The sequence below is a fragment of the Calypte anna genome, chromosome Z (assembly GCF_003957555.1).
Source record: "Calypte anna isolate BGI_N300 chromosome Z, bCalAnn1_v1.p, whole genome shotgun sequence".
Lineage (NCBI taxonomy): Eukaryota > Metazoa > Chordata > Aves > Apodiformes > Trochilidae > Calypte > Calypte anna.
This window is the reverse complement of record NC_044274.1, coordinates 18,786,849-18,802,087: the sequence shown is the minus strand read 5'-3', so window position 1 is coordinate 18,802,087 and position 15,239 is coordinate 18,786,849. Positions and strand designations below refer to the sequence as shown.

At 49.7% G+C, this 15,239-nt stretch overlaps 2 protein-coding genes across 2 annotated transcripts; both read left to right on the top strand.

Annotated features, from left to right (window-relative positions):
• The first annotated feature begins 444 nt into the window (after positions 1-444).
• CCNO (cyclin O) lies at positions 445-1,694 on the top strand. The gene is made up of 3 exons (XM_030466894.1): positions 445-690; positions 775-960; positions 1,116-1,694. Exons 1-3 carry the CDS (start codon positions 445-447, stop codon positions 1,692-1,694), a joined length of 1,011 nt encoding a protein of 336 aa, XP_030322754.1.
• A 1,349-nt stretch (positions 1,695-3,043) lies between these two features.
• MCIDAS (multiciliate differentiation and DNA synthesis associated cell cycle protein) lies at positions 3,044-5,702 on the top strand. Its single transcript, XM_030466893.1, has 4 exons — positions 3,044-3,239; positions 4,401-4,615; positions 4,766-4,876; positions 5,229-5,702. Exons 1-4 carry the CDS (start codon positions 3,044-3,046, stop codon positions 5,700-5,702), a joined length of 996 nt encoding a protein of 331 aa, XP_030322753.1.
• The last annotated feature ends 9,537 nt before the right edge of the window (positions 5,703-15,239 follow it).

Genomic DNA, 15,239 nt, shown 5'->3' with positions numbered 1-15,239 from the left:
GGGGCAGCAGCTGTATTTATAAAAGTTCACTAGGTTTCGAGTTAAAATTCTAGGAGCTGCAGGCATATTGTGGTTAGTAGTTTCAAATGGAAGATGCAGCACCTTCAGCTGGCTCGATTAAAGCTCTGCCGCGACTGATTTCACGGTATCCCTGCCCGCTTTGCTCTGTGCCCTCCCCGAGCGAGCGGAGCGGTGAGCAGCCCCGCTGTGGAAGCCGCGGTCCCACGGCTGCACCGCAGCCGCCTCTCCCGTAGCGAAGCCGTAGTGGGAAGCCAGGGCTTCCTTTTAGGTTCCGTTACGCATTTTGTTTTGGAGACGGCGCTGCCGCCGGTGCCCAGCGCGCTCCCCGTGGCGGGTGGGGGCGTGTCCGGGACACGGGGCCGCCCCTGCAGCTCAAATGGGCGCCGCCGGGGCCGGCTGCGGAGCGGGATGAGCCGCCGTGCCATGGTGACGGCGGGGAGGGGGCAGCAGGGTGGCTCCCCGTGGCGGCGGGGAGCCTGTGGCTCCCGCGGCTGCTGCCCGCAGCGCCCGACACGGTGTCGGCGTCCGAGGATGGGCACGGCGGCGGCGGCGGGGGAGAGTCGGCAGGACCTGCAGGCTTTCCGCGACTACGGGGAAAGCTGGTACCTCTATCGCAAGGGGCTGGAGAGCCGGTTCCATCCGCAGGAGCCGCTCGCCCGGCAGCCGCAGGTGGGGGGCAGCGGAGTCGGCGGGGCCGGGCGGTGGGTAGCCCGCTGTGCCGGCCCCGCCTGACCCCAGCTCCCGGTGCCGCAGGTGACGGCTGAGGCGCGGTGCAAGCTGGTCAGCTGGCTCATCCCCGTGCACCGGCACTTCGGCCTCTCCTTCGAGGCGCTCTGCCTCGCCGTCAACACCCTCGACCGCTTCCTTGCTACCACCCCCGTGGCCTCTGACTGCTTCCAGCTCCTGGGGGTGACGGCGCTGCTCATCGCCGGCAAGCAGGTAGGATGGCCCCGGAGCCCGGCTGCCCCGCGCTGGGGTCTCGGCAGCCCTCCTCGGCCTCCCGGGCGGTTCCTGCGCCAGATGAGCCCCAGCCGGGCCGGGCTCCGCGCTGCTCCCCTTTCTGCAGCATCCATAGCCCCTGTCCTTCCTCGCAGGTGGAAGTGCAGCCCCCCAGCGTGAAGGAGCTCCTCGCCCTCTGCTGTGGCGCCTTCACCCGCGAGCAGCTCCGCAACCTGGAGTGCCTCGTCCTGTACCGCCTGGGCTTCGACCTGGCGGCACCCACCGTCAGCTTCTTCCTGGATCACTTCAGCCAGGTGCGGCTAGAGGCGCGGGGTTTCGACGCGGGAGAGGCTGCGGATGCCCGGAGCCTGGCGAGGGGGTTTGCGGAACTCAGCCTGGCCGACTACTCCTTCATCAAATACGCTCCCTCCCTGCTGGCCGCCAGCAGCCTGGGGCTGGCGGACCGGATGCTGGGCCACCGCTGCCCCCTGGACCTGCGGGTCTGTGGCTACCCGGAGGGGCTCCTGCTGCACTGCATGGAGCAGTTGCAGCTCCTGGTGTCTCTGAACGGACAGTCCCTGCCGCTCCTCTTGCCCCCGGACGTGGCCCAGAAGTGCTCCTGGCTGAGGAGCGGCTTCTTGCCGCACGGTGACACCGGCGGCATCAACAACAGCCTGCACCTCTGGCAACCACGGTGCTTGCCTGGGTCCGGAGATGAGCTGGCTCCGCGCTAGCTCCTCGTCTGCGCTGCTTAGAGTTTACGCGGAGTCTAATCAACTAAGTGTTAGTGTCGTTGAAATCTCAAAAAATAGATCATGTTATGCACATGATGTTAGTACTGTACGTCATTGCACATTGTCCCGTTGCTGGATTTTATTGTTGTTTCGGTATTTTATTTTTTTTTAAATCCAGCATGTAAATAATATACAGAATCCTATGTACCGGATTATTTATTTGGAGGATGGTCCTTAAATCAAACGGTGGAAAGACCAAACAAACGTTGAATAAAAACTTTTCTACTTGTTTATTTGTGCTCGTTTATTTGTTGACAGTGTGTGTACACAGCTGGGAGTGGAAGCACATGGACACTGAACAAGTTTACTGCTAGTTAACTCCAGGTCTCCCTCCCTCCAGCAATGATGCCCTATGGTGTTAATCCCCATTTCAAACTGACACGTCCAAGATTAGTAATGGCTCGGGAAAAATAAATAAAACAGATGCACTAACCTAAATGTAGGAAACCAAAATACAAATTAATAAAACAGCTATCTGGTATTTTTCCAGCAAGCTTATAATGCAGGTGCGGACTCCTAACATGGGAAGCATTCAAGGGAAGAAATAAGTCACAATATAAAAATAGTGTTTTCTTCGTTTCATTGCCTTCGTATCTGTGCACAGAAGTGACCTTAAAAGAGGACATACACATCTGAATTTACCCTCAGGGGTGCTCGCTCTTCAAAGTAGCAGGGAGACAGTGAACCGCACGCCAATCCGAGCAAGCCGAGCAAAACTTGAGCAAACTACAAACGCATCACCAGAGGCTTAGGGACAGCCAACCAGACCCCTCGGTGATTTCAGACAGGCTCGGCGCGGCAGCGGTGGGCACCCTATCCCGGTGCGGGTTCAGTAAAATCAAGATGTCGCGGCATTCCTGCCTCCACCTTATAATTTCGACGCTGACGGCTCATAAATATAATTTTAAAAACCAGCCCAGATCGCCAGCTGCCGCCCAGCATGCTGCCAGGCAGAGACCTGGAGGCGAGAGTCCAAACCCACGGAGGTGCTGGGGTTGGGGCAGCGGGGCCGGCAGCGTCTCTCCTCGGTTTTCCCTCCAGGGCAGCCCACTTGGCGCGCCCCGGCTCCGCGGGCGCGGGGAAGAGCTCCGCGGGCGCGGGAGCCGCCGGCGCGGCCCGGGGAGGGGGCGGGAGGTTTCCGCGCGTCGGCGGAGTGAAGGCGGGACGGCAGCCGCCAGCATGGCCCCGGCCTCGGTCCCGGCCCCCTGCCCGCTGGGCGGTGCCGAGCGGGGCGTGGGGGGGAGGGCGCCCGACGGACCCGGGGCCGGGACCGGTACCGCGGCGGCAACATGGAGCAGGGCAGCCGCCGACGGGCCTTCGGCAGCAGCATCTGCCCCAACAGAGTTCAGGATGCGCCTGCCCGTCTCGCCAAGAAGGCGGTCCGGCCAGGCGGGTGGACGGCGCGGACCAACACGGCCGCCCCGAACCTCCGAGAGCCCCCGTCCCGCACGCGCCGCAGCGGCGCCTCCCCGGCACCCCCTCTCGGTGAGTCTCTCTGCGGCGGAGACCCCTGAACCCCCGGCCGTGTGTCCCACCCGTGTGTCCTACCGTGTTCCCCAGCCCTGCATTCGGCCGGGACAGCCTCATCATGGCCTGCACCGTGTCCCCCCAGGTTCCCGCTCTGCTCAGCCACACCCCCCCAGTATCTTCCACTAAGGTCCCCAGCCCTGCCATCCCCTGGCTATGCTCCTCGAGGATGCTCTCCTGGCTGCGCTTCCCACTTTCCCCCCTGGATGTACTCATCTCTGGCCGGGCTTCTCACCACTGTCTCTCGCTGTCCCCAGTGCTCACCACCATCGACTGGCAGGATGTGGCAGCCTGTACACCCATCCTTCCCACCACCCCGGCCGGCCCTGTGACCCTGCAGCAGGTAACACCCTGGCTGGGGAAGGTTTGGATGCCCCTGGCACAGGGCACCCATGGGGGTTTCCCTTTCAAACCAGTGGGTACTGGCAGCATCTCCAGCCTCAGGCTTTCCACCTGTGAAACAGGCACAGGTGGAGGAAAACATCTTATCCCACATATTGGACAGGTTAGTAGCAAGGGCAGAGTAGAGAAGAGGTGCCCAGGGTTGCTGGGTTTTGAGGAAGGTGCTGAGCACAGGCATCTGTCGGTACGGGCAGCAGTATTGGCAGCAATGGGGAGTTTGGGCAGCTCTGTTCACTGGCACTTTTCCTTTCTCCTAGAGTCCCTACTTCCAGGATGGACCAGAGTTTGATTTCCAGGAGTTCAGAGATACTGTTGATGATTTTATAAATGGCAAGTAGATATTTTGCCTTACCTAAGCCAAACACATCTGCCTGTTCACATCAGCATTCATGCTGCATTCAAGCTGCTCTTTTTAACATTGTTTTGGTGGTTTTGGATGCCTTTTGACTTCACAGTCATCCCACTTCGGTATGGTCTGGAAGGCAGTGTGTCCTTGCATACTGCCTTAGAGGGACGTGGGCCTATGCCAAGCTTCCTCTCATGGGAGGCAGAAATTTAATTCAAACAGGTTTAGGATGCATAGAGCTGCCTCAGTAGAGTAAAAGCATGTTGGAAAATACCAGAGGGATGCTCAGAACCAGGCTGTTGTGCTGAGGTCAGGGTGAAGTAAGGATGTCAAAACTGCTCTCTCTTAATGCCTGTGGCTATTCTCTCCAGATGCTTCCACCTCAATGCCACCACCACTAGACTGCACTGACTTTGATTTCTCACTTGGTGAAGAGGTGGACTTCGGGCCCTGCACCCTGCAGCTGGAGACCAGTGAGCTGGCACAGGTACCCTCACAACACCTGCCTTCCCCTGAGCCATGCTGGAGAGACCTGGCAGACCAGCATCAGAAAGCACTGGGCAATGCCCTGGAGGCAAACAGCCAGGTAGGGTTCCCCAAGATGTCACCAAGGGCCTGCACTAGGTTTCCCTCTGGCACATCCCACTGAAGAGACTGTGACTCTGGTGTGCAGCATCTCCTAGTCTCTGGGTGATGGGGCTGTCCTGGCCACCCTGTACCCACTTGTCCTTCATAGCTGCAGGAGACCCTCATGCAGAGGCAGGAAGAGCTGGTGACGCTACAGCAGAGCAACATGGAGCTGAAGGAGCTAGCAAGCCAGGCCAGGCAGCTGGCCACCGTTCTCGATGTGAGTGCTGCCTCCTCACCTGGTCTGGCCTCTCCACAGCCCAGATGGCTCTTGGGAGGTGCGGGGTGGGACAGGGTGCGGGGCGAGGCTGAGCTGTGCATGGTGGGATAGTGAGGGGCGGTGAGGACGTGTAGGATGGGGTGGGTTGGAGCGGTGCAGGATGGGGTGCTGTGGGACAGGAGTAGTCTGAGGTGAGGTTGGGTGGGTTGAGGTGGTGTGCAGTACGAGTAGAGTAGGGCGGTGGGGGACAGCGTAGAACAGTTCAGGACAGGGTAGCGCGGGTGAGGGTGGTGCGGGGGTGCGCGGTGCGGTGCACACAGGTCACGAAAATTGCCTTTTCTCCTTCCTGCAGACACTGATGCTCCCGCAGCGCGCCGACGGGGCGACCCTTCCTCCTCCTCCTCTTCATCCTCCACCTCCTACTCCCTCTGCCCCCCCGTCCGAGAGCTGGGATGGGCGCGGGCGGCCGGAGAGGCGTGAAGAGGCTGCAGGCGTGGATGCCATGCTGCAGGCGGTGTCGGACAAGTGTCGTGCTGCCCTGCGCAGCCTGAGAGGCAGCCCGGGGGGCAGTCCAGGGGGCAGTCCAGGGGGAAGCCCCACGGCAAAGCGCCTGCGGCCGGCCCTACGCCTGCACGGTGCCTTCCGCGGGCTGCGCACCGGCCGCGCCGCTCCACGCGCGGGTGACGAGGAGCTGGAGGGGGACAGAAGCCTGCGGGCGGCCCTCGGAGAGGAGGGCGGCATCCGCACCCTGGCTTTCCCACAGGGCAACGCCTTCACCCTCCGCACTGCCGCCGGGGGGTACCGGTTCCGCTGGGTGCCGCGTTGAAACCCCGCCTCTCCCCCCCCGGACACGCTTGTCCCGGGCTGAGCGGGGCGGGTCTCACCGCAGCGTGAAGCTGTCATACCCCGCCTAGCGGCACACTCCGCACCTTTTCCTCGGAAACGGGTAATTTGCGCTTTTCCCCCGCTGCTGGGGGCTGGAGAAGACAGGGGACGAGCGCGGGAGAGACGGCAGCCCCGCAGCGAGGTCAGCGGGACCCGCGGGCACCGCCGTCGCAGCCGTCTCCAAGCTTCGCACAGAGTTTTTGTGGTTTTCGAGCAACTTGGCAACTCCCGCAGTAGTTTGCTAATGAATGTAGAGATTAAACGGGACATCTGCCTGGTTTTATCCCGAGATTTTGCTCACTTGAGCAGAAAAATGCAACTTACCAGGTCGTGACTGCAGTTTGCTGGTGTGGAAAGGGACCAGCCATCCACAGTGTTTTGGACATGATACACCTTCACCATAATGGGGTTTTACATCCACAGGGTTTACAAATTGCACTTGTGTCTGTCATGTGCAGCTGTTTTTGTATATTTGCACTTGGTGTGATAATTAAATAGTGCTTACGATTTCTACTGATTTAATCTAAACGCAGTGTTTTGTATCACATATGCATATTCGCTTTCATTAGAGCAAAGGTAACAGAACGCTGAGCATCTACACAGTTTACTTTGCCTGATGAACTCAAGAAGAAAAATATAGAATAAAACACACTGCTGTAATATTCACTGGTATTATATCAAGTTAAGAGAAGTGTGAATGATGTTATTCTCAATGCATGTGTTTCACTTGCATCCCCTGGTTTGAAAAACAGAACCTCTGACAGCACATGTGAAATGGTATCTGTTTCTTTTTATATGGGACATGAGTGAACAAAAGCACCGTGCTCCATGCACGACTTTCCAGTTCTCAGGTTTTCCAGTGTTCTTGCATGGGACTGTGCACATCAACAGCAATACAACTCTAACAGCCTTGTGGGACAGGTAAGGTGACAGTGCCATGTCGTCATCTTGGTGGTAGGTTTCTTGAGGCAGCTGCAACTCTCCACATAGTGTTGTGTTTTTGGCAAGCAGAGACTGTTAGGAAGAAGAATGTTCCTGTTGCCATCATGACATGAGGTTATGTTGCTCTGAAGAGAACTACAAAGGTTCTCTGGCCCTTCAAGTCTGCGGTTCTGTGGCACTGATGTTTTGTAGCAGGGGAGGTACTGAAGCCCTGTCTGGGATGACCAGACCTCTGCCCTGGAAGAGCTCCACAGCAGTGCATACTTCAGGAGAATACCTTGATCAAAATGCTGGGTGAAAGCTCTAGACCTGCAGGGTTCATGAGAGACAAAACCTGCCTGGCTGCACTGAATTCAGCAGGGAATAAACTGGTAACATAAAGCAACTTGTATAAATCTCTACAGTTCCTCTCCATGTGTTTTATGAAATTAAACACAAAACGTATAACGTGTACAATTGGTAATGCTTGTAAGCACATTAATTCCTCAGAAATAAAGTGGCAAATGAAAACTATAGACTTCTTGTAGGTTGCAACAATCAGGTAATCACCCTGTTGGACTGTCACTAGTGTTCTTGCTACTACATGAAGACTTTTTAGAACTACAAATGCATGTTCATCTGCTCTCATTTACATTTAGTCTGCTATAGAGTTTCCACTGATTACTTTTTCTTATAGTGTTTTTATGTTAAAAGTATCTTCAATTAATTTTGAGTTGTGATCTAAAAGTAATAGCAAATGATCACAAATGTATTTTAAAAATTTATTTTATTTTAATCTCTGTTAATTGGAAAGGCCGAATATTGCCTAATCATACCAAGATGCTTCTCACTGAAACTCAAGGAATCATCATAAGACGGGTAAGAGACAAGGTGTTTGGGGAGCGGGGGAAGGGTTTAGTGTTCAGGTTTTGATAATAAGCACCTCAGTTCCATATAAGCCTTGTGCTGGGCGCACTTCTTTTTTATTGGATGAAGTGTTAGGTGTTTATTAAGAAATTACATCAGATCTCAAGATACAGCTTGATTAAAAATAAATACTGAAAAAAGGAGCTATCTTTTAGTAAATACTGGGATCTTAAGGCAGTAATTTTTTGTCTCTTCAAGATGGCAGAGGCGTAAGAGACCGGAATGAAAATATTTAGAAATGGCATACAGCTTTGGTATAACTTGCAAAACCTTTTTTAATCGGCAATATTGCCCATTTACTGGTCTAAAGGTGATACCCAAGGTTGTGTTTCAGCATGGCATTTTCTTGTGGGAGTTCCCAAGGTTTAATGGGTCATAAATAGAAAACTTGGTGTGTTCTCAAATATGGGCTACTCTCCACATGTTCATGATAGAAATGCCCTTGCTTTGGTACTAACTCAACTTGTCCATAAATCCATGTGGGAAAACAATCTGCGGAGGCTTAAGGATTCCATGTACGCATCAATATGATTGCAGGAAAATCATTTATTAAGAACTCACATCCACTATATATAAAGAAGTCTTATTTATATTATGTTATCAGGCAGGTGGCTTTGTATTCCAATCAACATACCATTCTCACGGAACCATCTTCTCACATAATTATTTTCCTCTCCTGTTGCAAATTAGTTATCTCTTTCCCATTAGCTTATTCTCAGGCCTCTAACTAGGCCTCAATAAGTATTAACCCAATGTAGCCTAAGTTGAAGTAAGTCAGGATTGCTCACAACCTGTATATTTCTGAACTGTTTCCCCAACATATTCCCCTTTTTGTTTTTTGAGCAATTCTGACTTATTTCATTACATAAGATAACATGCTAATGATATATTGTCATAAACAGCATACTAATAATGCAAAAGCAATAACAACATACATACTGATGCAAAACCAATAATAACATATATACTGCTGCAAAAGCAATAACATGCTAGTAATATAAAAGCAATAATAATGTATATAACTAATAAGCCTTATCTAATTAAATCTGCAAGCCAACAAGCTAACTGGTATATTTTATGACTTTTATCAATTCTTTACCAAAGGCTTTTCTTCTTGCTATGTGTGATACCAATGAAACAGCAAGAAACCCAAATTTCAAATTTTCCCTTATATTCTAGGCCTAATTCTTACATTGACCAGTTTGATCGCAAATGTTATTATTGATAACTCATTAGTGCTTTTATGAGGTCACACTCTTTTTTCTTCTCATAAGGGTATACGCTCTTCCCTTGTCTTTTCCCTTTTTTTTTTTTTTTTTTTTATTATATGTGTCTGCAGCCTTCCACACGGCTCAACACATCTAAAAAAATTCTTTTTCATAGATAGTGAAATTCTCCTTTCAAAGAAAAGAAAATATCACTATGTTTTATGAGTAGCAGATAACCCTTAAGTTGTTCGCTACCAAAATGCAGGTCTGGACATCTGATGGCCAGAACAATGTAAAAATATTTCTCACTTCTGCTGCATACCTTTAAGAAGGCATTAGAGAAAACTTGTCTCTTTTTGTCTTTTTAATGAGGCTCTGTGGTGTCCTTTCTTCCCCCTCCCAGCAGGGCTCACAGCTAGAGTATCTGCGGAGGCAGAGGCAGCACCTGCAGCTGTAGCAAACTTGCTGAGAGCACTCGCCAAGCACGCGAAGGCGGGTGGAAAAGCAGCCGCGGGGGAAAGAGGACGGGGGGGGGGGTAGATTTTCTTTCTCTCCGCAACAATTCTCAGCCTCTGAAAAACATTCTCATGAATCTTTCGTACTCCTTACCAATATATGAGAAAAACTTAACAACACCTATCAAAACTTTAAAAACCCAAAACACTATTACTACTAAAATCTGGTGGAATCAGCCTAAAATAAAATAAATCAATACAATCTCCCAAACCAAATACTTGTATCAGAAATATTATCACTGTGGATCCACATTTAAAGGCCTTTGTTTCCATGGTCGAACCCATCTGCTCGGTACCCAACGCACTCCAGTACCTGTAAGTAAGCACATATAACCTCGACCAGTCAGTTTCACCTCTGCCGGCCCTTCCCATTGTCCAGTGATGGAATTCTTGAATTCCACCAAAATTTTGTAGAAGGTTCCGAACCAAAGTCTGCTAAAGCTTTTTGGTGAATCAGTATCGGAGGTTCTGTACGATCTCCTGTAAGGCGTAAATAGTTCATGACATACACAGCCTTACTTAACCGGTCCTGAGGAGGACTACCTTCCTCCCCCCTTTTTTGTCTTTCAAGGAGTGTCTTTAGTACCGAATGGCAACGTTCCACTATTGCTTGACCCGTAGGGTTATGAGGAATACCAGTAACGTGACGAATACCCCATTGTCCACAAAACTGTCGAAAACGAGCAGAAGTATAAGCGGGGCCATTGTCCGTCTTAATAGACTGAGGTACTCCAAGAACAGCAAAGGATACATATAGATGTCTGATAACATGTTTCGTTGCCTCACCAGTCTGAGCAGAGGCCCAAACGGCCATAGAAAAAGTATCTATAACAACATGCACATGTTTTAAGCGACCAAACTGTTGTACATGAGTGACATCCATTTGCCACAGTTCCAGGGATTTCAAACCTTTAGGATTAACTCCCATTCCAATACCAAGATCAACCTTTTGACAATCAGGACAAGATTGCACAATTCCCTGGGCATCCCCCAAAGGTAAATGAAATTGCTTCGCTAGGACTTTAGCAGATTGATGAAAAAATGCATGAGATTGTCGAGCTTGTGAAAAAACATCAACAGAAGGACCAATCCACGCTGGTGCAACTAAATAATCAGCTCTGTTATTACCGATAGCCAAACCTCGGTCACTAAGATGACTCCGGATATGAGTGATAAAATAAGGATGTTCTCTTTCTGCTAAGAGTCTTAATAACTTCTGCAACAAGAAATACAAATGCTTATTCGAAATTTCCTTCAAAATGGCATGATACATTCTTAAAACAATACCTACTACATAAAGTGAATCAGAGACTACATTTACAGCAGCATTATTCCACTTTTCAAAAACCCAAATAACTGCGGTAAGTTCAAGAGTTTGCAAAGAGTCAAATGACTTCCCTTGAATTAAATGTTCTTGCCATTGCCCAGGCGTCTCCTCCCAGGTGACAACAGCTTTATGGGATTTTCTTCCAGCATCTGTAAAGACCGTTAAGCCGTCCACTGGACTGTCAGACAAAAAACTACATGACTCCCACTGCATGTTAGATAAAAGTGGTAACAAGCGATATGAGGGGTAAGAATTCGTTATTTCCCCACCAAACTGTGCCAAGGCTATTTGCAAGTCTGTGGAAGTTCGCAGCAACCAAACCAAATAGTCTTGCATAAAGGGCAAGATGATCTGTCCTGGATCCGCTCCAGTGATGTCTCGACATCGCGCTCTGCACTTTATAACAATTTGAGATAAAACTGCAACCCTTGTCGTAATTGTTTTGCGTAAACGGATTGACAAAAAGATCCACTCTAAGATTCGTAAAGCTTGTATTTTCTTAGCATCCCATTGAACCAATAGCCCAAAAGGATGAATTCGATCTTGACCTGAATTTATTACCATTAACGTTATCGGCAACTCGGCTACAAAGCGAGATGCGTGACACGTTAAAATTTTCTCTTGAATAACAGCCAAGGCCTTTCGGTGTACGGGCTGTAACTCTCTTTTATCAGTCACATTAGACGTGGTACCCAAAAGATCAATTAAAGGCTGTAAATCATCATTAGTAATCCCACAAAGTGACCTTACCCATTGGATGTCACCCACAAGCTTCTGTACATCACTTAAAGTATGAATTTCTGTTTTAAAAGCAACCTTCTGTGGCCGTACTGCACTCCCTGTGATTGTCCACCCCAGATATTTCCAAGGCTCGTGCTTCTGTACCTTTTCTGGAGCAATTTTTAAACCACGTTGTTCTACAATCTGTGTTACATGCGCTAAAACATCATCGTGATTGAGTGTTCTCCCTGCAATTAAAATGTCATCCATATAGTGATAGATAATCAACTCAGGAAATTGCGATCTTAAAGGCTGTAGGGCCCAAGCAACATAATTTTGACACATTGTTGGGGAGTTCTTCATTTCCTGCGGTAATACAACCCAGTGATATCTTTGTGCCGGCTCAGCCTTATTAACAGAAGGAACTGAAAAAGCAAAACGTTCAGCATCATCTGGATGTAAAGGAATTGTAAAGAAACAATCTTTTAAATCTATTACCAATAGATCCCAATTTTCTGGTAACATTACTGGGGACGGTAGTCCAGGCTGTAACGCTCCCATATCTTCCATGACCGCACTGATAGCACGCAAGTCATGCAGTAAACGCCACTGTCCAGATTTTCTAGGAATTGTAAATATAGGCGTATTCCATGGTGAGGTAGATGGTACAATATGTCCAGCCAGAAGTTGTTCTTGTACCAATTCCTTCACATGTTGCAGCCGATCATTAGTTAGCGGCCCCTGATCTATCCAGACAGGATTGTCGGTAGACCACTTAATTTTTAGGATAGGCTGCTCCTCAGTGACCGCTACTAAAAAGGCTGTGTTACGAGCCTAGCATTCAGCTGACTGAGTACATCTCTCCCTATTAACATAATAGGTGCACGCATAACATACGGTCTGACACTTGAGACCCGTCAGTAAATTGCAAAGCAACTGGATCTTTACTAATCCTAGTCTCCTGCGTTCCTCCTACCCCCATAATACTTGCGGGGGACGGTACTGTGGGCCATGTTAACGGCCAGTGCCGCTGAGAAATTATTGTGACATCTGCTCCCGTATCAATCATCATTGTCAATGTAATAGTCTCATTCCATTTAGATCTGAGCAATACTTCTACCTCAGGTTTCCCTTTCATTATATCCATTGCAAAATAAACCTCCGGCATTCCAGTGGAGCCAAAACCTCCACTTCCTCTATCCCTGTCACCTTTACACGGCACCTGTGACACAAATGGTACTAGTTGTGCGATCCTGCTGCCTTTTGGAATGGATACCGGTGGAGTAATAGTATAAACCATAATTTTTACTAACCCAGTAGAATCAGCATCAATCACGCCAGGAACTACAAAAATACCTTGCCTAGAAGTATATGATCGTCCTAAAAACAAAGCACACAAATTATGTCCTAAGGGTCCCTGAATATTCGAGTCCACTAAATGCACGTCAGTGTTTAACAATGTTACATCTACTGCGGTTTCCACGTCAACTCCGGCACTCCCGTGTGTGGCGGAGCTGACAGTGTCAAGAGCTCCTGAGGTCCCTGAGGTCCCTGAGCAGCGGACCAAGGTCCCCGAACTTGTGTCTTGGCGCGCGGGTAATTCGCGCTCCGCGGACGGTTTCCCGAGTATCGGCACTCAGATGTATTGTGATTATCTCTATTGCAATTCGAGCACCATTTTCGTCTGGATCCTGCACCTTTGCATTGGGATCTAAAATGACCCGTTTTCCCACAATTAAAACATTTTTTATCATTCGGCAACCTGCCTTTGGGCGCTGTTGAAACCACATCTTTCAGCGCCGCAGCCATATAGGCAGCCTTTTCCGATTGCCGAGTGCGTTCTACGAGCTCAATCATATCTGCAACCTCAGCCGATCGAGGCAATGGTCCTAAAATTTGCCTTGTTTTATCATTCGCATTATCAAAAGCCAAAACCCTAAACAGACGCTGTTTGGAATCATCATCTAAATCAGGGTGGTTTTGGATCGCTCTGAACAGTTTATCAACAAAATCAGAAAAAGACTCATTTAAACCCTGTCTAATATGAGCGAAGGCATGCGGTCGGCCAGGTTCCTGGATTGATGTCAGCGCCTGTAAAGCAAGCTTTTTAGTTAATTGCAACACCTGTGGCGCAAACTGAATTTGCAAATTGTTATCGGCAAAAGGACCTTGACCCATTAGCATTTGCACCTGAATACCATATAATGGGTCGTCTTGTTGTCGCGGCTGAGATGCTTCAACACTGCATAATTTCTGCCATTCCCTAGAAAACAATAGTAATTGAGAAGGGGAAAGCAAAATATCAGTTAACTGAGATATATCTTGCGGTGTTAACAAATCACTCGTAAAAATATATTTTAACATTTGTTGGACCATAGAAGACTTAAGGCCATGTTGACTTATTGCTGCTCTAGCCTTTTCTAGTATTTTCCAATCAAAAGGCTCCCATATTCGTGTCCCATCCGCTTGTATCGTCACGGGGAACGCCGCTAAGTTAGGTACAAACTGTCCCTCCAGTATTGCATCGCGTACGACCCCTCTCCACCTTTGTCCAGGTCCGGGTTCTCCTGGAAGCTCAGGAACCGGATTCCGCAAATTAGATGGAATAATTGCTCCCGCATACGGAGGAGTCTGTGAAGAGTTAAGCGGTACCAGGGCCGAAGACTCTGAACCCAAGCGCTCTCCTGCCGGTTTAGCTGTAAGATCCCCCAGTTTTTGAATAAGGCTGTTTAGCAACTTTTCAACAGATCCTTCTCGTTCTGCGCTGATAAGAGAATTGTCTGACAATGGTGGACACTCTGTGCTCTGTAAGGCTTCCGATCGGTTAGCACGCTGGGCTTCAGATAAAGTACCAGACTCATTATTTAAAAAAAAAATTGTCTTAACTCATCCTCACACGGAGGAGGCGGCAAACCGAGTTCATTAGATGCACTTTCTCCTGCACCCGCACATTCCAGCTGTCCGCGCGATGTTGTGGTGCCGAAAATTCCCCGTAAGGGCGGCGGCGGGCTACTGGCAAAAGGATTCAGTGGAAGCGCCTGCGGCATTTCGCTAGCAGGAGCCGCAGCGGATGAGCAACCAGTCCTAACACTTCCACTAGTCTCCTCGGGAATCGGTGCAGCGAAAACAGAGGCGACTGCCGCTCTTTCACTTTCCATCTCTTCTAAAGTTACTTTAATCAGCTTCCAAAGTAACGCTAAGCGTCCCGCCTCCTTATCTCCTTCGCTATTTTTTTTCCACAGGGCAATACCTATGGCTTCCCAGGTAGGTAACTCAAAAACGGTACCCATCGAGGGGATCAAGTCTCTATCCCGTGCCCATTTCAGCAATTCTCGTAAGATTTTGCTATCATATGATAAACCTCTCTTAGAGAGAATATATTGGAGGAGCTTAACTACTGCCTCTTCCTCTTTAGAGAGTGTAGACCCCATCTCCTCCCCCGCCGCTCACCTGATCAGGGCAAGATTCTTCAACTCCGAGGTACCTCTTTTATTCCGTAGCCGGGCACCAGCTACATAGATTGCCGGGGCAGCAATCTCCTTTCGACTGGCTTCTCCGCCCTCTTATTCCAGCTGTCTTTATCGCTCCTGGAAGCAACAGCATAAGAGTCTCTGGTCCGGGCCGTCCTTAGACCCTGGTCCGGGCCACCCTTAGTCCCTGTTCGGGCGCCATTTGTGGGAAAACAATCTGCGGAGGCTTAAGGATTCCATGTACGCATCAATATGATTGCAGGAAAATCGTTTATTAGCAACTTGCACTCACTTTATATAGAGAAGTCTTATTTATATTATGTTATCAGGCAGGTGGCTTTGTATTCCAATCAACATACCATTCTCACGGAACCATCTTCTCACATAATT